The sequence below is a fragment of the Anas platyrhynchos genome, chromosome 2 (assembly GCF_047663525.1).
Source record: "Anas platyrhynchos isolate ZD024472 breed Pekin duck chromosome 2, IASCAAS_PekinDuck_T2T, whole genome shotgun sequence".
Taxonomy (NCBI): Eukaryota; Metazoa; Chordata; class Aves; order Anseriformes; family Anatidae; genus Anas; species Anas platyrhynchos.
Genome location: NC_092588.1, coordinates 132,994,115 through 133,017,206, shown reverse-complemented (window position 1 = coordinate 133,017,206; position 23,092 = coordinate 132,994,115). Strand labels below are relative to the sequence as shown.

General features: G+C 38.1%; 2 protein-coding genes and 1 long non-coding RNA gene across 3 annotated transcripts in view; 2 read left to right on the top strand and 1 right to left on the bottom strand.

The window, feature by feature from the left end:
- UMAD1 (UBAP1-MVB12-associated (UMA) domain containing 1) overlaps positions 1–23,092 on the top strand; it is a 200,036-nt gene that overhangs the window by 14,148 nt on the left and 162,796 nt on the right. The gene's annotated exons all lie outside the window — the stretch shown is intronic.
- On the top strand, positions 405–13,212 carry LOC140001603 (uncharacterized). The gene is made up of 5 exons (XR_011807006.1): positions 405–500; positions 829–894; positions 1,123–1,219; positions 1,616–1,767; positions 12,751–13,212. It is a non-coding gene; the product is annotated as an uncharacterized lncRNA (long non-coding RNA).
- Positions 13,016–23,092, bottom strand: part of COL28A1 (collagen type XXVIII alpha 1 chain) — a 64,851-nt gene continuing 54,774 nt past the window's right edge. Inside the window, exons 28-36 of the mRNA XM_013110141.5 lie at positions 20,069–20,137; positions 18,332–18,412; positions 18,207–18,242; positions 17,965–18,001; positions 17,089–17,643; positions 15,638–15,816; positions 14,838–15,054; positions 14,222–14,394; positions 13,016–13,412 (exon numbers count right to left, since the gene is read on the bottom strand). Coding sequence (XP_012965595.4) covers positions 14,222–14,394; positions 14,838–15,054; positions 15,638–15,816; positions 17,089–17,643; positions 17,965–18,001; positions 18,207–18,242; positions 18,332–18,412; positions 20,069–20,137 — 1,347 coding nt within the window. The 3' untranslated portion in view covers positions 13,016–13,412. The remainder of the gene's footprint in view (positions 13,413–14,221; positions 14,395–14,837; positions 15,055–15,637; positions 15,817–17,088; positions 17,644–17,964; positions 18,002–18,206; positions 18,243–18,331; positions 18,413–20,068; positions 20,138–23,092) is intronic.

The window sequence follows — 23,092 nt, the reverse complement described above, 5'->3', positions numbered from 1 at the left end:
CCTTTTTTAAAGGATTTATTCTTTCACTGAACCTCTTCTGCAAGAAAACTGTTTAGATGTAAATGTGTTTTTCTGCTACCTGTGCTGAGTCAGGTTCAGCAATAAGGAAAGTTCCGTGTGTGCAGGTAGGAGGCATCTTTATGTGTGTCCTTGCTAAGTACAGGAAGTCAAACAACCAATTTGACTGTGCTCAAGAGCTGGCACGTTTTCGCTAAGAAACAACAGGCAGTTGAAGAGAGGATAAAAGCTCCTCTCTGGAGTTCCAGGTACTCGTTACACTCTTATTGCTGCTACCGTAACTTTCACCTGTCAGGATGAAACTAGATCCAGCAAATTGCAGGATGCCATTGCTGGGGCGGAACAAAAACTGCTCTAGTGAAAAACTGTTTCGTAACTGGGTTTGCTTTGCCTACTTTTTTTTTTTTTTTAATATGTAACAGACACTGCAGATTTGATTACCAGAAGTTGCAAAGGTATGAGTGAAAGAACATTAAATGAAGGTAAGCTCTCAAAACCAGTCCACTTACAGAAAGCTTCACTGGCTCAAGGGAGTTTTCTGGCATTCTTTTCTCTGTGCTACTGTGAGTTAAAAAGAAATTGAAGTAAATATCCAGGGACTGTGAAGGTTGTTGTAAGCTGCATGGAAAATAGGCCTGCACGTTCCAGCACTCACTGCAAAATGTTTTTTCCTCCTTTTTGCTAGTTTTTCACCTTAATGCGGCATGTGGCAGGGAGAGATTACTTCTAAGTGCACTGTTGTTAACACTGGAATTCAGATGTGGTTTTGCACTGTGACCCAGGCACTTTCCTTTTAACTCTTCTTTCCAGATGACCTCAGCCCCGTCCCGTTTGCATGTAACACTTCACTCTTGTGGTGAAACTACAAGCCACGAGGTATGTGCCCTTCCTTCCTTTCCACCAAATGCCTTTCTATTAGCTTTGTGGTACTGGCCCCAACTTCATATTCCAGCCTCCCCTTCTACTTCGATGTGTAAGGCAGCTTTTGGGATGAGAAAGCGGCAGTTCTTTTGCATGCTCAAGGTGTTACTTTCTTTGGAGGTGTGATTTGTCGTCTAAAAAGATTCACTTTTTTTTTTTTTTTTCCTCTCCTCCTGTGAATAGCTTCAGCTCCTGCTCTGCGAAGTGCCGTTTGAGGAGCACATGCTGGCGGATGGGTTGTTGTCATTTTCACACTTCAGGTGTCTGCGGTTCACTTCAGGTCTGTAAAAAGTTACGCTGTCATCGGTGAAGTTAGTAATTTACCAAACGTTTTGAAATCGCCCTGTCTAAATGAGTCACTACTGCAGCAGGAGTCAAATTAAAAGTTACAAATTAAGAAGATCTGAAGAGATGGAGTTGTGAGTTTCTCAGGAATGTTTGTTAAATAACAAGTTGTGAACAGCTTGCTTATTTCCTGTCATTTAAACTAAAGTTTTGCGTGAGTAGGTAGATAAGTTTGCAGGATATAGCTCTTCAGTTTTACAAAACCAATCTGCAGCCTGTGTGAACACACCACTTTGACATCTCAAAGTCAACAAGACTGGTTTCTTTTCCTGAATTTCTATTTTGGCTGCCAGCAACACCTTGCCCTCTTTCGATTTCTTTCTACTTCTAGGATAAAATCCTCGTGAGCTGAAAGGGGAGAAGCTTTGTCAGCAACGTCACCCCCCTGAAGAACTGGATCAATCTGCAGCTTTTGTCCTGTTCCACCCTGTGGTTTCAGTGTTCCCAACAGCTCTAGGTCCTCCTTGCTCCTAGGTGGTCAAGGTCTCGACTCTTCCTCATCTCAGAATTGATCAGAAGGACTTAGAAATTGATGTGTGTTAGTACCCTGCACCTTTAAGAATTTAAACAATGATTTTTTTCGTTTCATTGTCACACTTGAATTCTTATCTAGCAATCACAGCAACGTTAGGCTGTTAAGGGTTGTAGTGTAAGATTAATGATAAAAATTAACTTGGGGTCAAATGCTGAGTGCTTGGTAGAAATCAAAGCAAATAGATGTCTGTATATTTTTTTATGTATTTTTTTTTCCTTCAAACTCCCAGTTCTACTAAATTTGGGAGTACAACAACACTGTCGAACATCTGTTCTCTGGCTCGTCTATCCCAAGCAGAGGAGGTGGCTGTAAACTTGAGTCCGTATCCTTCCTAGACTTGTAGCCCAGGTGAGCAGCCTGCAGGGATTAAGCATACATCATAGGAAGCTCACACCTGAGGCTCTGAAATCTTCCCAGCACAGAACAGTACTTCACCAGCAGCTCAAGCATTTGCCATCCGAAATGGCAAGTTTCACAAACTCCACTGTAGACTCTCTTGGAACCAAATCTACTGGTGTTTCAAGGACAGGAAGGGTAATCGTATTTGAAATCAAGTTTCAAATATTTAGAAAGGTAAACCTCTCCTGTTTAGCAGCTGGCGGAAGTTCAATGTGAACAACGAAGTCATTGTTCCTGTTGGTCAATGTTAGTGGAGAATAAGTAGAGTCTGTTTACACAGATTAGAACATTGGTTGTCGAACTAATTGAGAGCATCCTGATTTTAAAAGAATTCCCTACCAGCCAGCTTGGGTTTTATGGGCTTTATCAGCATCGAAAACTGCATTTCAAGCATCGTGTTCAGATTTCTTAAAGTAAATATTACTAAAATGCACTGGCCATATTCCATTCCAGGTAAGTTTCACAGTCTTTAAATGTAGACATTCACAATCTTTAAATGTAGAAGTTGCTTTACCAAACTTAGATCTGAAAGTTCACAAATTCAAGCCAATTCCAGTGGGAGAAATGTTTTCATGTTTTCAAACCATCATTACAAAGATAGCATTTCAGTCCTATTACTGCATTGTACAATTACTAGTACTTTCTCCAGGAAATTGTGCTGAAGATCTGGCAGACCTTTTCGTATTTCATCTTTAGAAAAACCCAGCTGTAAATGCAGTTATGCCAGTCCACAGTCTGGCCAGTGCTTGTTCAAAGAGCTTTCAGTAATGTTGACTGAAAAACTGGTGGCTTTTTGGTTTGTGCTGGTCTTTGCTATACTGATCAATCCTCCAGCATTTGAGTCTGGGTCTGGATTTCACATGTATTTTCAGCAATGCTTTTTAGAAGATCCATGTGTACTGGTGGCAAGCAGTCGGGCTGGATGCTCTGTGTGAGTCCATAAGACGCTCATCAGTCTTCAAGAAGTGAAGAGAGCATGAGCTACTCTCATAGCACCCAGGAATTTTACTCCTGATGTCATTGTAAAATAAGGAAACTGTTACAAATGCTTAGCAGCATGTGGAAAAAAAGAAGGTGTGGTCCTTTTAGCTAAATATGTTCGTGTGCTAAGTCCGGTCCCAAGTGAGGAAGATCTTGCAACACGTAAATGAACCAAAAATGGTGGTTGCTCCTGTGGGATTTTGCAGTTAAGCAAAAGTTAATTACATGCTTTACTTTTTTTTTTTTTTTTTAGCCACCTAGCATTTTTTATTTCTAAATGTGTAATTGTGTACTGTAAAGGTATCTCCAAGATGGGCGTAAGGAAAGAAAATACTAGTACAAGTAAAGTGGATGTCCCCTGCTAATATATCAGTCGGTAGTAGCAGTAGAGGAATTCTAACAGGACTGAAGAGAGGACAGAAACTTTTGATTTTGCACTTTTCGTATTATGCCTGACTGCCTGGGTCTCTGAATTCCCACATCTGTTTCAGTTGGAGCATTTCCTCAGGGGAACGCCTTAATGACGGGGTTTCCATGTACAGCTGGAAAGCTTTGTACTCCCTGCTGTCTGGCAGCACATTCTCCATTTAATAACAGCCCAGGCTTTTCCACCCAAAATGCCCTGACTCTCCTGAAGAGCTTTGAGCTGTTCAAGATGGTCAGGTTTTGGGGGATGAGGCTCACTTTTATGGGGTATTTGCCTGTCTACTGGAGTGTAGAGGCTGAAATAACCTGGTTCAAGTGTGCAGCTGACTCTTGAGCGGGACTTCTGGATGGACCGGATGACTTCTGTGGTCCCTTCCTACCTGAGTTATCTCCTACAACCCTAAAATGTTTTGTCAGCTTTGCAGGGACATGTTTTGGCAGCTGCATGTTTTCCCTTGAACTCCTCTGGGTCCTGCTGGTCCCAGCTTTGTAGCCAGCTCCTTCCACAGCCTGCAGAGACCCTGCTGGACCTCTGTGGGCTGCATCCTGCACACCTCATCATTCCTGTGTTCCCGTCCTGCTTTTCACTTACCCCCTTTCCTTCCAGAGGAAAGGAGATACCAAGGCAGGAATTCTGTACATCTTTTTGGCTAACACTACACAAAGTCTGACGTTCACGACCCATTTCACTATAAGTGTAGTTAGATGGCTGTTTTGTCTCAATGATAAAATGTATTATTTCCATCAGGTGGGGAAGGGACTGTTCCCTTCTGTGTCATTTGTGATGTTTATACAGCGTGATGTAAGTGACTAACTGTAGGTTGTTTGCCTTCCTCCTTTCAGTGTTGCATCCTGGTTAGCACACAGTTACTTTTACGGGTGTGAGATCCTCTCTCTGTCTTCCTGTTCAGTAATTGTGCCTATTGATGGCTGAACTGAGATCATATTTCCTTGGTATACAGAGCTAGCAGGTTATCCCTGGTAATGGTCCTTTGTGTAACAAAGGCTGCTAGTATCTGATAATCAGCAGGCAGCTGCTATTGAAATCCCCTTAAAACAATTAAGGACAAGGTGAGAACATAATCCAAGACATTTTTTTCATGCATGAACGTAATGAAGTGTCACACAGGCTTGCTGCCTGCAGCACCTGTGCCAATCTTTAAGAATTACTTTTTGTAATTCTTAAAAAGTGAGTACATAAAGAACAGGAAACAAATGCAACAAGGTAGAAAACGCAGTCCCTTGATGTTCAGCTCAGCATTATGCTGATATTTAGCATGCCATTACTGTTTCAGAAATACATCTGTTCCTTGTTAGAGGGAGGAAGCAAACTGGTTAAAGAAAGCACAGTTAAAGAAACACAGGCAGTATCCAAAAACTTTACTCAAAGATTCACAAAGGAAAATGTCCAAACTAGGGCTTGCCACACCGTGGAGTAACCTGTTCTGAGGGGAGCACCTGAGGACAGGTGGGGATGGAGACCACAGTGTGCTGCTGCCATGTACGGGGACAGTGAAAGCTCTACATACACCTACATATCTGCATACACCTAATGATCCTGATGTGATGGTTGGGCTTATTTTTATACCACAAATAACTTCTAGATCTGGTGTGAATGCTGCCCCTTCCCATTGCTGCTGCTTGATTAATAGCCACTGCTCTTTGGAAAGCAGAAAAGGGATCTCATTACAGAATAAGATGGTAAAAAACAAGCAAACAAACAAACAAACAAACAGTGTAAGATGCATAAAAGGGAAAAAGATGGGGGAGGAATTTAATGAAATGATGTTCCTGGAGTGAAGCCAGGTTCTTGGGTCTGTAACATTGGAAAGCTCTAGAGAATGGATATTTTGGGGCGTTGCTCGTTCGACCTGAATGGGGAGGAAGGAAGGTTGTTCAGCTTCTGTCCCATGTTGTATCCAGGAAGGGGTCATTCTTGGCACACTGATGTACCAAAAGCAGAGATCAAAATCTTTAATCCTGCCATCATCCTCCTTCACCTCTCTGCACACTTCCTTCTGAGCTCCTTAAGCTCCTGAGCTCCTTACGGGCTCCTGAGCCTTTACCCTCAGATCACCCCGGTGAGGAAAAGCTGCTCCTGTGCAACGCCTTCATTTCCTGCACAGCCAGTTCTCCACCCAGCTTTGTGTTGGAGGTAGCCTGGGACCGGGGACTCTCATTCACTGCTGCTGCTGTTATGCTAAGCCCAGGTTTCCCTGGTGCTTGGGTTTCCAGAAGGTGCTCCAAGGCTTGACCTTAGTTGCCTGAAATTTGTTAGATGAAGCAGGTCATGGCGTGGTCACAGATAAAGCCACGTGCTGCAAGGAGAAATTAATATCTGCAGTTAACCACTTATAATATCTGCAGTTAATCATTTCTCTACCTTTCATTGTGTGATTATGGGAAGTGTTGCTCATTGGCTTTATAACCACGATATGGTGCTTAAACACCCTTTTTATAGCTCTGTTCCTGCTTCGGCAGAAATACCCTAGAACATTTGTCCCTGCAGTACTCAGTATCTGGCTTCGCCTCCTACTTACACAATACCCAGTTTAAACATCAGTCATGAGACAATTTATAAATTTGTAAAGTTATAAATTAGACTGAGGAATATGGAGTAGCTACAGTGGTAAGAAGTGAATGTAATTTTGTGGGATGAATTATGAGGCAAACCAGAAGTCCTCAACCAGTTACTGCTGAGCCAGTTGTTCTGGGAATTGTTACTCCAATCTGATTTTGCAAAAACCTCTTGAGATGTTGCTGTGATCGCTTTATTTTGTTGTTTTCCTCCTGGTGGCACTGCAGGATAAAGCTATGGTTGTTGGGGCCCTGGGCTGCATCACATAAGGTGCTGGGATTTCTTTTCCCTGATGTGAAAAATTCTGTAATGCTCAGTTTGGGAACCAGTACAGCCTCCTGCTTCGTGTTACCCTGAGTTACCAAAGTGAGCTTTAACTTATTTAAGGGAACTTTTGCTGGATAATTTAAAAGTTGTTCTTGTGTGCAAATGGTTTTCATTCTGCCAGGGAGTCAGAGCCCAGGGGCAATAAAGTTAATGGAAAAGCAGCTTTTCCTCCCCTTCGCTGAGATTTGGATGAGAGATTATTAGCTGTGTTTGCAGCAATCTTATAGCTATTCCAAAATGGGTTTATTCTGCAGGTTTACTCACCTATTTATTCTTGTCAAAACTCTTATCTCCTGTTATTTTTACACTAACAGATGGTTTTGTTTGTGTCTCACGGTCAAATACATGTATGCCAAATGCTGGAGAAATCCCTTTGGCCATGCCAATAAAACATAAACGTGGCCCTTCTCCCTCTCCCTGTCCACACATGGGAAGGTTACAGTTGCTGGAAGCAGAGACTGTGAGACAATGGGTCAGTGTTCTTCCTTTATTTTTAGAAATTGCTCTCAAATAGGCATTACATACTGTTAGAAAACCAAAACGAAAGTCTTCATGGATCCCAGTTTAGTGCCTTATCCCTTTGGCTGAATTTCTACATACTCCTTATTAGGAAGAAAAAACAACAACAATAACAACAACACAAACAAACAAAAAACACAAAACGGGTTTAAAGAGAACTTGGCTCAAAATTTCAGTTTCATGTATCCATGAAACTTAGACCTGATTCCCTCCCTCCTAAAAGAAGTGATAAAACTCCTGGAAGTAAAGACATTTATATTTAAGGGTACCTCAAGTAATAACCTACTATTATTGATATAACTTATATTTTTCCTTTTTTTTTTCCTTTTTCTTTTTTTTTTTTTTTTCCCGTTTAATCTCAGATTCACCTCTTGATCATTTGGGGACGTATTTTATTCCTTTATTTGAATCTTATGAAAAAATGTTATGGTCTGTAAATGACAACAGCTACACATGATTATGGAACACAATGAATTGATTTTTGCTCAAGAATACGGGTTGGGTCTTTGACAAATTTTGGGGTTATTCTGAGTGATTTGACTTGTTGAGGTTATGATTTGACATTTAAGCATTCTTTTTTCAAACTGAAACTATTTCCCAGCACTCATTACTTCTCTGCAAACATGCATTTTTTATTTATTTATTTTTCTTCTGAGAATTCATTGTGTAGCTATAGGCTAATGGCCTTTTCAGGAACTTAAAGCAAGCGTGTATTATATCTTTCTATTGTAGATGCAGTTTTTATTCCTTTACTATTCTCTGTACGAATTAAAAGACAAATTTTCTGTTTGGCTTTTTTTTTTTTTTTTGGCCAGATCGCTCGGCTGCTATATCCATGTTGTTTTAGAGATGGTAATAAATAGTTAAATAGAAAGCCTTCTTTTAAGACTGACATGCATCTTGTCATGTCATTCTCTATGCTATGTATTAAAAGAGGAAATTAAAGATATTGATCATTGCAAATCATTGCATGCTGCTGCTCATGCAATGCTCACTTCTCCCGATGCTTCTTCCTCCCTCGATTTGCACATGAAGAGCATATTTGAACATAAACTGAACCAGATAATCTAATTTTTCAGTATTTCTATGCTTTTTCAAAATGGTTTCATGTTAGTGACAGAAATGCTTAGCAGATAATTTTATCGAGTGAGGGGCCAAGTTTCCCAATGCTTTGCTCTTTTTATAATTTGCTATCCAAATTTCTCAAATAGAGGAAAAACTAGGTCTGATCACTTTACCTTTTTTCTTTTTTTTAATTTTTTTATTTTTAAATAATATATATATATATATATGTATATATATATATATATATATATATATATATATTTTGCCTGTTCTTCTGCAAATGGCTACCAATAATGTCCAAAGAATCATCCTATGAAAGCAAACAGCAGTAGGTAATGCAAGAAACAACAAAGTAAATTTAGTCCATAGCTCTTACTATTTTTATTTTTTGGAGCAGAAGTTTCTGAGAAGATAGTGAGGTCCTCGTGATCTTTATTTTAGCATGTGCTTTGTTGAAAAGAACCATGTTCATGGGTTCATTTTTAGTCCTTGTACCTCTCAGTGCTAAACCTAATTACAGCTCCCTGTGCAGACAGGTTAGCTGAGGGACAGAAGGGGAAATTATAATTCTGTCATAACTATGATGGTTTGGGGCAGTCTATAAAAGAAGCTGGTTATAAATTGTATGCAGAGCTGAAAAAAAAAGTCAATACAGTTTTAGGATGTGTTTACCAAATGGAACCATGTGTACATGAGGACATTTCTGTGTATGGCTGTACTTGTCATCTGAGGGAACTTGAACTGTGTGCTGTGAGTTTCTGCAAGCTCTGAGGAGGGTGTGCTGCTTATACAGTTGGCACCGAGACAGCTAAGAAAGATGCTAAGGAGGAAAAGTGCAGGAATGCTGCCCTAAATCGATACTGTCCATAAAAGCTTCCTGCCAGAAACAAAATTAAAAATAATATAAAATAAAATTAAGAAAAACAAAAACAAACAAACAAACAAAACAAAACAAAACAAAAAAAACAACCAGCAAGTGGGTGTTTGGAGCTTTTTTTACAGCCATGTCCAAATGAGGAAACGTGGTAATCATTTTCCTGAGGATGTTCAAAACTGCAGTCCAGGGAACGCTGCCTATCTTCAGTCAATTTAGAGTAACGCAGAGGAAATTTGAAGATGTGGGAGAAACTGAGGAGTGCAGCAGGACACTCAGTGAACAGACAAGGTTATTAACCACTTTGAATGGGCCCTGGGGACAGGCAGCAACTAAACTGGATTAAGGCAGAGACGAATTCATTTTGATGGTGGTTAGCAAGAGAATTGCAGAGTTGCTCAGAGTAAAAAGCTGCTGCTGCTCTACTGTGAGTAGATAGGGTGCTATTTTCTTTTAATGAATTTTCTTTTCTGAGCCTTTTTCCATGGTTACAAGCACAGATGTCTGAAATAGAATTCAGATTACAATGATCAGTTATACAGGGGGGAAAAAAAAAGTGTTATTCTCAACCATTTTTAGCTTTTAGGGCTTATAGCATTGGGCATGGTCTTTAACAAGATTTAAAGATGTCATGATTAAACTCTTCTTGCTTTAAAATTTACCTGTAATGTTAAGAAACTTTTTGTTTGTTTCCCAATGGAAAAAGTAAGGTTTTAAATTAGTAATGATGTTCTAGAGTATTCACAACTCGGGAATAATCAGTGGGCATTTGGCAAAGAGTGCCCTCTCCTGGTCTACTGACCCCAAACAGCCTGGAGAATGTGCAGCTGGGTGAAGGGGCGGGTAAAGGACATTTATTTCAGGCTAATCTGACTTGAGCAGCACATTATTATTATAATTATTATTATAATTATTATTGTTATTATTAAAAATAATAATAATAAACCTTTATAACCTTTGTTTCTGCTTTTTTTACCTGAGGAGTCATGGCTTGCAGAGGAAGAAACAATCCTTTGAGATCATCACTCCTCAGTGTGCAGAGTTTTGGGGTGTGACATGGAGAAAAAGTCTGCTGGGTGAAGTTCAGTGGAGCCATGGGGACTCTCTTTAGTGGCTTGAAGGAATTAATGGTTGGGGGGGTACTTCATTTTATTTTTTTCCCCCCAATAAGCAGTGACAGCTTACTGTATTTAAACGAACATACAAAAACCACCCTAAGAAGATCCTCCTGTTAAAAGAGGACAAATTTGGTCTTTGTCCAAGTAATGATGAGACAGCTTCTTGCTTACTTTTGGATCATCTTGGTCCAAACAACAGGAGGTCCAGTTATCACTATCTGTATTTAAGCATGGAGTTTTTCAACTGAGCAGAGGCCAATGGGATGAAGTTCAACGAAACTTCATTGTGTTCTAGAAAAGCCTCATTGTTGCCTTTCAATACTTAAAGGGGGCTTATAAAAAACAAAAAATAAAAAAAATTGAAAGTGACTCTTCACATAACTAGATGATGACAGGACAAGGGAGAATGGTTTTAAACTTTAGTTTAGCCCTGTAGCATGTGCAAAGAAGGTTTACGAAGCTGGTGAAGGGCCTGAAGCTCAAGTCCTGTGAGGAGCAGCTGAGGGAGCTGGGGTTGTTAGTCTGGGGAAGAGGAGGCTCAGGAGAGACCTCATTGCTCTCTGCAACTGCCTGAAAAGAAGGTGTGGGGAGCTGGGGGTCAGCCTCTTCTCACAGGTAACTAGTGACAAGACTAGAGGGAATGGCCTCAAGTTGTTCCAGGGGAGGTTCAGGTTGGAAATGAGGAGAAGAAAGAGCAGTTGGGCATTGGGACGGGTTGCCCAGGGAGGTGGTGAAGTCACCGTCCCTGGGGTGTGTTCAAGGAAAAGTTGGAGGTGGTGCTTAGGGACATGGTTTACAGTGGGTGACGTTGGTTTTAGGGGGATGGCTGGACCAGACAATCCTGAAGGTCTTTTCCTACCTTAATAACAGCGTAATTCTATAAATTCAAGTGGACGTTGCCACTGTAGTTTGTTGTTTGTTTGTTTTTCTTTTTTTTTTTTTTTTTTTTTTTTCAGGAGCAGCTAGTCCTAAAATATTTCTGGGAGGTGTATGGTAAGCTACAATAGTATTTAACTACACAAAATGTTCATCTTTTCTGGATGGAAAGTTCTCTTCTCTGTATACTCATCTGGATACATATGTCAATCCCTATATATACATATATAGGGACCTATTTGTTTCTCTGGTTATCTAAATCTATCTCTGTCTCTAAATTCAATAACTTGCTCGCCTGTATAAGATATTACACTGACTTTCTGACTCCAGGCTACTTTGGGGTGAGGGTCTTTTGGGGATGGGGAGATGTTTGGTTTTTTTTTTTTCTCCCTTCAGATTACTTTTTTTTTTTTCCTCGTGAGGGTCATATTTTGTGCTAATCTTGTTCTTAAAAAGATTGTCACTGCCTCTTTGTTTTAGGATTTCTTACATTGTCTTCGTGATCTAACTGAAATAAATGCCAAATACTGGATTTGAGACCTAGCTTAGAAAAAAAGTCTCTCAATACATCTTCAAAGTTTGACAGTATATTAATATTATATTTTAGTATTTTTTTAAGTTTTGAATCTACCATTTCCAGCAAAACTGAAAACAATACTGTGATCTATCCCTTTGCTCTTCTGTTCCCCTAGACTTTGTGTTTATTCCTCTCTTGCTGACTATATTTGCACATCTGTTCACTATTAAAGGTCTCCAGTGCATAGATATTTTTGTATGATAGCACAGGCTTTTTTACAGAGCAGTAGCTTGATTCTTCCCATGATCTTTTTGCACCATGAGTAGGCAGTTTATTTGCTTGAAACCTTTTATTTGACCCTTTGGTTATTTCCAGCTCTATACATAGTTAATATTATTTATCACAAGAGAAGATCCAGATCATTTATAATATACTTTGAAGATATTTATTCTTCTAATTTAAAAAAAAAAAAAAAGGAAAGCAACCAAAACCAGATTTATTTAAAGTTGTGTCAAATTTTAGTTCAGACTTCTTTCTGTAAAAGGCAAATAATTCTTGATTTCATCAGCTTTTTGTTCAGCTTTTGTTCTACACCACTGAATCCCTTCATTTTCAAGGTCCTGTCCCTGTGTTCTAGTGTTCCTTGGCAAAACAAAATTAATTGTGCCCTCAGGGCTGTTTGTTGTTGTTGTTGTTTGTTTTGTTTTGTTTTATTTTTGGAATGTCATTATATTAGTTCTGAGTATAAAAATAGCAGGATTTCTTGTTTTGGGCTGCTGTCAGTTTTTTATTTTCTAATTTGAAACAAACAAAGCCAGATTTTTGGAAAAAAAAATAAAACTTTTAATCTGCTGTAAACAAGTTCATTTTGTATGGCATATGCCATCTTTTGGTTACCTGGGGAGGGGTAGCAGTTGTACAAGCATTGTTTAAACGTATCAAGAACTCAAGAACTGTCCAGAATGCCTACGTAGATACTAAGGTGTTTTTTTTGTTGTTGTTGGCTTTTTTTTTTTCTGTCTGCAAAAGAGTAAGAATGCCAGACATTATCAGATGTTGCTTTCTATTTTAATCACATGATAATATTTTTCAGTTTTAATAATAGGGTTATTAGGGTTATGGTTAAAAGTAGAAAGGATATTAGCAAATATTTATATACATCTTTCAGTGCTTTTCTCTTTTTAACTTAGTAGCATATATTAAAGCATAAAATAACTTTTTTTTTTTTTTTTTTTTTTTTTTTTAACACAGAGGCCCTGAGAAATGAAATTTGCAGACTTGACATAAAGGACATGAAGAATCCTGGGTTTTATGTAATTCCCAATGAAAGTCCTACCCTGACAAGTGAAAAGATTGTACTGGTGTTAATCCAAATGTGCTCTAATGAGGAAAACAACAACAACAAAAATACTAATTACTTATAGCTGTGGAATTTACATTCAAATGAGGTGATAATTTGTCTTAATTTATGGCACTAAATGCAGTAATAAGAGCACTAATTTCAGGAGCCACTTACTCTTGTTTAAAATGAGAGCACATTTTATTCTTCCAAGAGAACAAGAGACCTCTGTCATTAAATGCTGAGTGTAAGCAGTTTGGGTATTTTAATCCTAAAAGTAAAATCTCATCCTTGCCACATGTAATATTACCAATTTAATATAAACATGGATGGAAAAGTTATGTTCCTCTGTGTGTGTGTGTGTGTGTGTGTGTGTGTGTAATAAAGTTATTGCTGTGGTGTTGTAGATAACATGCTATACAGGAATCTAGTTAATGTGAATACCATAATGGGAAGAGCAGTGGAGAGTGGAAGTAATATATTCATGTTCACATGGGCTTTGGATTCTTCTCAGCCATTTCTTCCTCAATACATGTGAACTCCCAGCTTTAAAAACTTCAAATGGCAGTCATTTCTAGAAGAAATAAGGAATTGATTAATTTTCTTGAAATGTTCAGAAAAAAAATATGCTGCTAGTTCCCTGTACTGAATTTTCTTGTACTGACAGAGGAAATATAGAATTCAAAACAATTTGCTGGGGAGGAGCTATATGGCTTTTGTAAAGGAAGTTGTGCACCGCTGATAACAAAGCTCTTTGGAGCCCATGCCTCACTCACTGAGCATGTGCACCTAAGGCAGTTAGTACAGCCTTCTATGGACTTCCAGAAATGTACCTCACCAAAGGAAAGTTATATTGGATTAAGAGGTAAAGTTTACTAATTTATAAATAAGTCATGAGGAGAAGAAAAAGGAAAGGGAATAAATGGCCAGTGGAAAGAAGTCACTGGAGGATGCATGCTATGGCCTGTCGTACTCAATATGGTCATAAGTGATCTAGAGAAAGGAGTAAAAAGTGGGGTGACAAATTTTGTGAAAATGCTGTCAATGCTGATGAATGTGAAATAATACACATGAGAAAAATGATCTTAAATTCATATATAATATGATGGATTTTCAACTTCTCTGACCGTAATGATCAAAAAATCAAATACAATGTTAGAAACTGTATGATAAGGAATAAAGAGCAAAGTAGAAAACCTCACTGTGTTACTGTATTAATCCATGACTGCAAAGTGCGCTTTTGTTCCCACCATCTCAAAAAAGCATCAAGACTGATCAAAGGTAGAAAATATGTATGTATCACATATTACGGGAGACACTTAAATAGATTGTTTTAGCCTGGAAAAGAGGTGCTTGAAGAAGGACCTGGTTAAGACAACTTACTTATTCATCAATGCAGGCTTTTCGACATTCTTCGTCTGTTTCAAATCTATTGTTGTTACCATCACAACCTCCGTACCAGAACCGGCCACAAGAATTGCCATTTTTGTCATAATACCATTTTACCACATAGTCTCGACAATCCCCTGGTTTCATAGGTTCCAAGCACCTTGGATCTGAAAGTATATTATTAAAAGTTAGCTTGGATTCCGGGGATAAGTTACATTATCCTAAGAGTTCGTTTTGTAGTTAAAGCATCCTTTTTTTTTCTTTCTTTCTTGTAGTGCCCAGAATATATTTGCATATGAAATTTGTAGCCAAATTCTGTTTCAGTTAACGAGGTACATGAACAGGTCTGAAAAGAATACAGGATTAGTTTGAAATGAGACTGCTTAAATTCAGATGCAAGACTCAGATGGGTATTTAAATAGGTAAGCACAATGATACACAAGGTTGTCATCTAGGTTTGAAATTCTGGCTCTCAGTGTGTGCGGTACCTGCAGCCAGAGCACCCAGAAAAACAAAATTATGATTACAGTGACTGCATTGGGTAGGGTTTGTTGGTTGCTTGTTTTTGGTACAGACTTGCTACCCACTAGTCAGGTTAAGTATTACTTACCTTTTTGAGATGATGCTCTCTGTGGTTGCAACACTGCGAGGCGGCGATCTTCAGCAATGGTTACATTGAACAAAGGATTGGCAACAGGACTGTGGGGTCTGGATTCAACTATGTCATAAAGTGGGGGGAATTTTGATTCTCTATGAACAGAAGCGGTCACAGTGTGATCCTGAGCAGATGGTAGCGCCTCAGTGTATCCGGTCAGCGGTGGACTAAGCTGAAAAAGGAATCAAAAATCTGGTAACTTAAAATACTATCTCAGATGTTAAGAAGAAAAAAATGAGAAAATTAAGTAGGAAAGTAAGGGTCTTTCTCACACATGTTACCTAGCGATAATGGCAGGTGGACTCAGACCTTGTTTTAGTGATTACTCAGTATGGGGCCATGATTTTAGAATCCTAGAATTACAGTCCAATGTGAAAAGCGGAACAATACCGAAGGGCTGAAAATACCTATCACATGTAGCCATGACGAGCAACGTTGCACCAACAATCAACTTTCACATAAATAAATGCCTTACACACTATCTTCCTGAACAGGGAATACATCTGCAGGATTTCCAAATCACTTTTAAGATGCATAAGAGCTCCAAAAAAGTAAGGACTGCTATCATTTATTGCAACTAAGAAACAGTATTACCCTCTTCTGCAAACTGTTCTAAACAAATAATTTCAATCTAACTTTAAAAGTTTTCTTCAAATCTTTTGGTACAGCCAAATGACACATTCTTTACATACTACAAGATTGATAAATGGTGCATTAAATAGTGTATGAATTTAAACAAATATTTGATAACTTACTGGGTAACCAATTCCTTCTGTAGGGGGCATATAAGTCTCTGAAGTCGTCATTCTAGGTAACTGACTAACTTCAGTGGGTATTTCAGATCCTGGGCTTGGAGACGGAGATAGGACATCTTTTCTGGTGTAGACTTCAGATACATTATCACAAATTTTTGTGAAGAGTTTATTTTCAAGAGCTGAAAAGATAAAATAATGAAATGTATTAAGGGTAATAAAGAAAAGTCACAGTGATTCTCCACAAGCTTTTAGTGCAGTATTAGCCTTAAATCTTCAATGACAATGATTTGTGAAACACTGCCTTCTGAAGTTATGTCAAAACTCAAATGAGAAATAATAAAGTAACACACTCTCAAAGTTATTTGATTTTAAGAACCTCTAGTTCTTCTATGAAACAACAGATAAAAGTACCAAAATCCCTTTTTAAGCCTAAATCATAACTCCTTGGTCTACAGAAAAAAAAAGAAAAAAAAAAAAGAAAAAAAAAGCATTAAAAAAAAAAAAAGAGTTTATTTCTAAGAAGGAAAAACTGGGTTATACTTTCTATTTACACACACACACAAAATAATAAATAAATAAATAAATAATCAGCAACTGGGATATCTTTTATGTTGAATTCTGAAGCCAGAACCAGAGCCCTAATTTTAATGCTAGCTGGGACCAGAACTGTAGCTTGGATTCTGTTCTCATTTTTTAAGACATCAGCCTTAAATATAGACCTAAGTCCATCCACAGGCTCAGCATAGCAAAATGAGTTTATGCTCAGGATAAATACAGTTTATAGGGTTAGTCTGTGGTTAGTCTAGACCAAAGTACTTTTTTTTTCCATTGGTCATTATAGGTTTCATGTGTTTTTTGATGTGATTCCAGCTGTGGCCAGATAATATTTCAAGCCTTGGTTTGAAATTAATAATGGAGAATAAAGCAGATCCCTTGTTGGTATTCCTCCACCATCTCTTCCCTAGAATCAGGATGAAAGCATAGCTTTTCCCGTGGCTTTCAGAAGAATACAAGAGATGGTAAAGGGACTGCAAGACTGACAAATCACCAGCGGAGTACAACAGCCATAGGAAAGACAGAGAGAGAGACAGAGCTATTGCACCAAGGTGGAAAGAAATCTGCACCTCTCTCAGGGATGAATCTGTGGCCCAGCACAAAAGCACTGTGAGAGAAAGCTGGTGCTGGCTCTCGGTAAAGAGTGCCCCAAAGAAGGCTTTTGCTGTGAAAATTGCTGTACATTGTGCTTTATTGCTTCTGCGAGAGGTAAGGGCTTGGCAAAGGTTTCATTTGCCCAAAGAACAAGGGAAACTGAAAAACGAGCTGCATCCAAAAGACAGACATAAGCTGCCATTCAATGAGCCTCTACTGGCTGTCTTGCCTTGCTACAGGAAAGGACAAACCCTGTTAATTGCTTATTTCAAATTTTCTCTTACAAACATAGTTTCTTTTACCTGAAAGTGTCATGAAGTCATCTATCTCGTAAACATGTTCTTCATTAGGGTCTGTTGCAATGAGGTCCATTTCTTTCAGAAAATCACTGTAGTGGGGATCAGTCTTTTGAACAACCCCAATGACAAATATCTCAATATTTGTAGTGTGGGCCTCCCTTACCACCACATCCAGTTGTACTTTGTCACGAGTGTCTGCTTGTCCATCCGTTATTACCACAGCAACTTTCCTCACTGCTGGGCGTGCTGCCTGAAATAGCTTAATAGTTTCTCTGATGGCAGAAGCTGTGTATGTGCCTTCTCCTAAGTAGGGCATTTTATCAACAGCAGATTTCAGCTGTTCTTTGGTTGTGTACTGCTTCAGAGAAGACACCAACTCCACTTTATGGCTGAAGTTGATAATCCCAATGCGGGTTGTAGCATGGTTGGCTGAAACCTTGTCAATGACTGTTTTCATAAAAGTTTTGATAATATTGAAGTTATCTGGTCCAACACTCTCTGAACTGTCAATGACAAATACCAGTTCCAGTGGTGTTACTCTGCATCTGATACCACAACCTAGAAGAATAACAGTTTCAGGTATTTAATGAGAAAATATCTCCTGATTATAAAAATGAATTTAAGTTGAATATCTGATTTACAGTCAGTTAAAACTCAGCTAATAAAATTATGTAATACTTAGAAACAGATTTTATAGTCAGTGGTACTGAGAAATAGAAACAGAGTTGGACTAAACTACTTCCATTATTGTTCTGGAAACAGTGAGTATTTTTCACATAAATGGTATTCTCACACACAAGCATGCAAAAGATTAATCAATTCAGGCAATATAAATTCAGTGTGTTTTATGAGAATATTTTTTCAAACTCAAATGCTTACCACATATTTCACTGATAAGTCTGATAACTTCTTCTCTCTGAAAAAGAGTATTAATTAACTTGATGTTTGTTGTAGTTTTAAGAATGATTAAATTTATTAATTTATTTACTTATGAAAGTGTAGACAATGCAACACTCCCCGATCAACCTTAATATCACATAAACTATGAGTATTAAAACAAAACAAAACAAAACAAAACAAAAAAACCACTAACTTTTAAATTATTTCATGTACATACTTACCGAAAGACCAGGTTCACCTTTTCTTCCCCAAATTCCCTGAAAATGTGTAGAGTGAGATAATTAACACAATCCAAGTTTGTCTAATATCTATTGTGCAAAATTAAGTAATGTGAAATATATTTTACTTTTGGTCCTGGAGGTCCTGGATCTCCCATCTCTCCTTTGGCACCTTTGCTTCCCGGATCACCTTTATCTCCATAGTCTCCCTAATTGAAAACAGTCTTATTAAATACATCTTCAATTCCAGTATTTGTAGTAGTAAGAGCTGCAGCTGTGGTTCAAATAGTCTTCAAGATTAATTTTCTGAATTTTGTCCTGTGACTGGTTTATCATGTAGGCATGAACTACAGAATCTTAGGGAAAGCAACACTGGCAATATAAACATTTTCAAGAAATTTCAATGAAAAATTACCTTAATTTAGGAGTCAGAAGTAAAGACACCTTTACACTGATGCTGAGATTATATATTTTTTTCTTTTCTTTGATTTTCTTGAATTCTAAACTAATTAGACCTAAATTCTAAATTCTAGAATTCTAAACTATTAGACCTATGTTAATGCAAACCTATGGAGAGACTTAACTGCTTCCAATCTGCCAATGTATTGAAATTTAGACCAGTTTCACACAGAACCCCCATGAAGTATTGGGAGCTTGCAAAGATGAGAGCAAGAGATATGCCTAGACTGTTACATACATTGGAAAATACATAGTTTCACATTTAGAAGCAAATTCTGCACTTTTTTCTTCAAGTAACTAGACCTTTTGATTTCCAAGTTCAACTTTACTTCATTTTGAGATACAGTTTTCAGATAATGCAGGAATTAAATATAACATCAAAATATTCAGGATCTAAATTTGATACTTCTTCAAGAAGGTGATTGTTCAGGACAGTTTTTTATTTCTCTCTGAAAGTTACTAACCACCTTACATTTCACTTGAAATTTTAAATTTTAGGGACTTTTAACTAGAGTACTATCCATTTTGATATTATTCCTCATTACTACCAGAGAATGGCATCACACAAATATTTCCTCTGTTACAGCATTTGCCATGGTGATTGCCATCAATTGTATGGACCTCTTTTGGCTCTCTGAGTCTAATTATGATCTTATTCAAATGTACATAAACCTGAAAATTGTGTATAGGTCCTCCATAGTGTAAAGGAAATCAGACTCCACTAAATAAGTTCTTGGAGGTCACTTTCTGTTCTATTTTCATAAAATCATAATATCCAGCAAACAATATTTCTTTCCATTATTTGTCTGTGAGCTATATTCTATATTTAACCTCATCAAAATTAATGTCAGCATAAGGGACAGCAAATATGATCTACTGGCTGTGGTGATGCTGGTATTCTCTTACATATAAATTGATTTGGTCATTGGCACATCCAGTGGAAAATACGTAGATGAAATTCCTACAGAACTCATCTATTCCGTTTCATCTGTGACAACTCTGCGTTATTAATAGCAAACAGCAAAACTGAACATTTGGAGACACTGACGCTGGGCCCTCCCCCTCCCTTTATTTTTTTGTGAAAGCCTGGCAAATAAAATGACATTTTGTAATACCTGAAAAATATCTGAAGATAACTGAATACATAATTTGAATGATATTATTCTCCTGCTAACAGGTATGATCTCATTCCAGGTATTACTTCAGAGCCTGATCCTTCATGACATTTGGGATTTTCACAGACTCCAAAGCTGACAATAAGTACCAAGCATTTACCTTGCCAACTATACAAAGCGATGTCTTTGCCTACTATTTATCTTCAAAGACCTGTCACATCAAATGACCAATAAAGGAAGGAAAAAAAAAAAACTTTTTTCTTTTTTTCCTATTGCAAGCTTAGAATTCACCTTTGGTCCAGGAATACCAATTCCTAATGAACCCTTTGGTCCAGGAAAACCTTGATTTCCTTTTTCTCCCTAAATAGAATATGGAAAGAAATTTTAATGGAAAATAGAAATAAATTCCATACATTATCTATTCACTTTGTAACATTCTGCATCACAGAGAAAGCAAGATACTTGTTACGAAATGAAATGTAATTTTCAAGACAGGAGCAGTGTGCAGCTGGAGAGATAGGCAGTTGAATATGTTTCATAATGTACGTGAAGCCTTCATGAAGTATACAACAATTTATTCCAATTTAATTAAAACAAGATGTCATTTCACTGACAGAGGTGGGAGACAAAAGTAACCACAATGAGGTTCACTCATCCAGTCTACAAGTAGCAAAATCAGGTCCAACACAAAATTTCTTTCGTCATAGCCCCCAGAATCTCTTCAGGGTTGACTTATTTTTTCTGATCTTAAGTAAATGAAAAGAGATTTTTGTTTGAGATCTCCGATCTCAATGCGGAGAGAACAGCTTTCTGATGATACTTCCAAACACACTATCAATCCGGCTACAAAGTTCAAATTTGTTTATAAAGATTGTTCTGTATGTCCTGCTGTGCGCACAGACCTGAAAAGCATGCACATGCCAACAATGTGGGCATACAGCATGTTATAAAACACAGCTGTTAGGAAATATATACAGAAAATCCTTCACATCATAAGGGTTCCAGAAATTGTCCTGTTTTCTTTAACAACTATCTTTTCAGATCAAATACTGTATACATTTCAACCACAGCTAGAGGGGATTATATTCCCTGATACACACAAGTTTCATCAAAATTCATTTTTGCAGCATAACAGCAGTGCCCTGTGCAGGTACCAAAGAGTATCAATGAGATCAGCTATCACCTGTACCAAACGTAGCACATGAGATATTAGCTGAAGCTTCTGCACAGCCCAGTACAAGGCTAGTTATTTTTCAGTATTTTTCAGTCAAGAGCTCTCAGAGTGTCTCTCTAAAGCATTATTATTATGATTATCCTAATATTAGGATAGCTGTTCACAGCTAGTCTTAGAGTGGCTATACTGCCCAGGCAGAGAAATATAAAAATATATTTCCAAATTTATCAAGACTCCAGCTTTTACCATAGGCACACTAGTGCCTTTGATGGACTGATCACTGATCATTTCTGCTGGGCTGGACCGGGGCTAGACAGGGACTTGGGGGCTTCTGCAGGTGGAGAAGCAGCTACACGGTGAACCACCCAGGCAGACACTTTCTCTTCCCATGGCTCAAGGTCCTGGCTCTCATGAGCTAGGAGTTTATCTGGAGTCAGACATGAGACACAGCTTCCCAGAAGAGGCAGCATACCAGAAGTCACAGTCAATGGGTGGTTCTCCCTGGTTAAATCCCGAATTCCAGAGATCCTGCTGAAATAAGAGCTTGTGCTTGCACACAGGTGAGTTGTGGCCTTGCCCTGTGCTAGGTGAAGGCACCTACCATGCTCTACCTTTCACATCTCCACTGGGATGTGCCTCTCCACAAAACCCATAGAGCTCTGTCCTGTGGGAGCCTCTTTGGTTGGCTAGCCCCAGCTCTGGGAGCTAAAAACCTCTACTCCTCATCAGCCCTATATATCACTCATCTGCTAATCATCAGCCTCTTGCTTCTGGAAGCACAACTCTCCCATTTCCCCACTCCACAATTTCTTACAAAAGCAAAAATTCAGACACTGCTATGTGGACTCTGCATACTGGGCAGGAAACTGCACTACAGCAAGCTGCACAGCTGATTCACTAGGGAAGAAGAAAGGAATTTCCTGCAAAGAGGAAATGTTACTAAGGCAGTGGGATGCCCAAGACAGTTTAGCTGGCATTGTTGGAGGAACATACAGTGACTAATTAATCTAATTTACTTTAAGGCTCGTTTTAGCAGGATTGCACTTCCTAGGTTGTAAATGACTTTTAAACACAGTGAAAAATAAATAAATAAATAAATAAACAAACAAACAAATAAATAAATAAATAAAGCAGCCTGTGCCAATGCTAGCTGTCCAGCACTGGGACTGACTACCTTTCCTAACTACTCATCATAGAACTGCCTGATCAACCTCTTTGCAGATCTACAGAGCACACACATATGAACCAGAATTAGTATCTGCTTTGTATTCCAGTGGTCCTTCACTAACAATAAACGTCAGATCTAACATAACTATAGATTTATTGAAGTCACTTGACACTGTTAGGATGGTGTTTAGACAATGAAAATTGAATGAAACCTACACTTCTAAAAAAAAATCATGCCTTTCTCACAGACACATAAGTGGCTTTTATCCTTTAAAATGTCAACCCCAGAACCAAATCCTGCTTCCCCTACTTGTGTAATCAATCATCAATATAGAAAAGATTTATCATAGATACCACAATTAAATGTTTAGAGACAAAACAAGAAGTATACTACATTAAATATTTTATACTTTGCCAGTTCAATCTATGTAAATAATTGAATTTAAATTTGACCATCAGTTATGTTCTAAAAGCTAAAGCAGTATGCATGTAAAAATGTACCCTTGGATCCCTGACCCTGCTATCCTGCCAGATCGCTGATCAATAAGCAGACTTTTATGTTAAAATGTCATTCTCTGAACTGAGTGTAGATCTAGGAATGTCTAGACTGTGGTTTTAAAAGGAAACCAAACATAAAAAAGAAGACCTGTGGATGCTGATATCAACATAAAGTTACTTGAAATCCATCTCATTTCTAACATTCCATTCTTACTCAGGCAGAGCTCTACATATATATAAAAAATACTTGCAATGATATTGATAATTCAAATTCAGTAGCACAGTAACTCTAAGATGATGAAGAGTGGACAAAAAAGAATGAAGCTTGACATGGCTGTGAAGAGATAGGACAGATAATAGATGCTCAACAAGCATCAGTGTATGGAAGAAACAGGCGCTGTTACCATAGCAGCACCAATGTTAACATCCAAAACTGTATGTGTATCTATTTATCTATCTATAGACACAGAGCATAT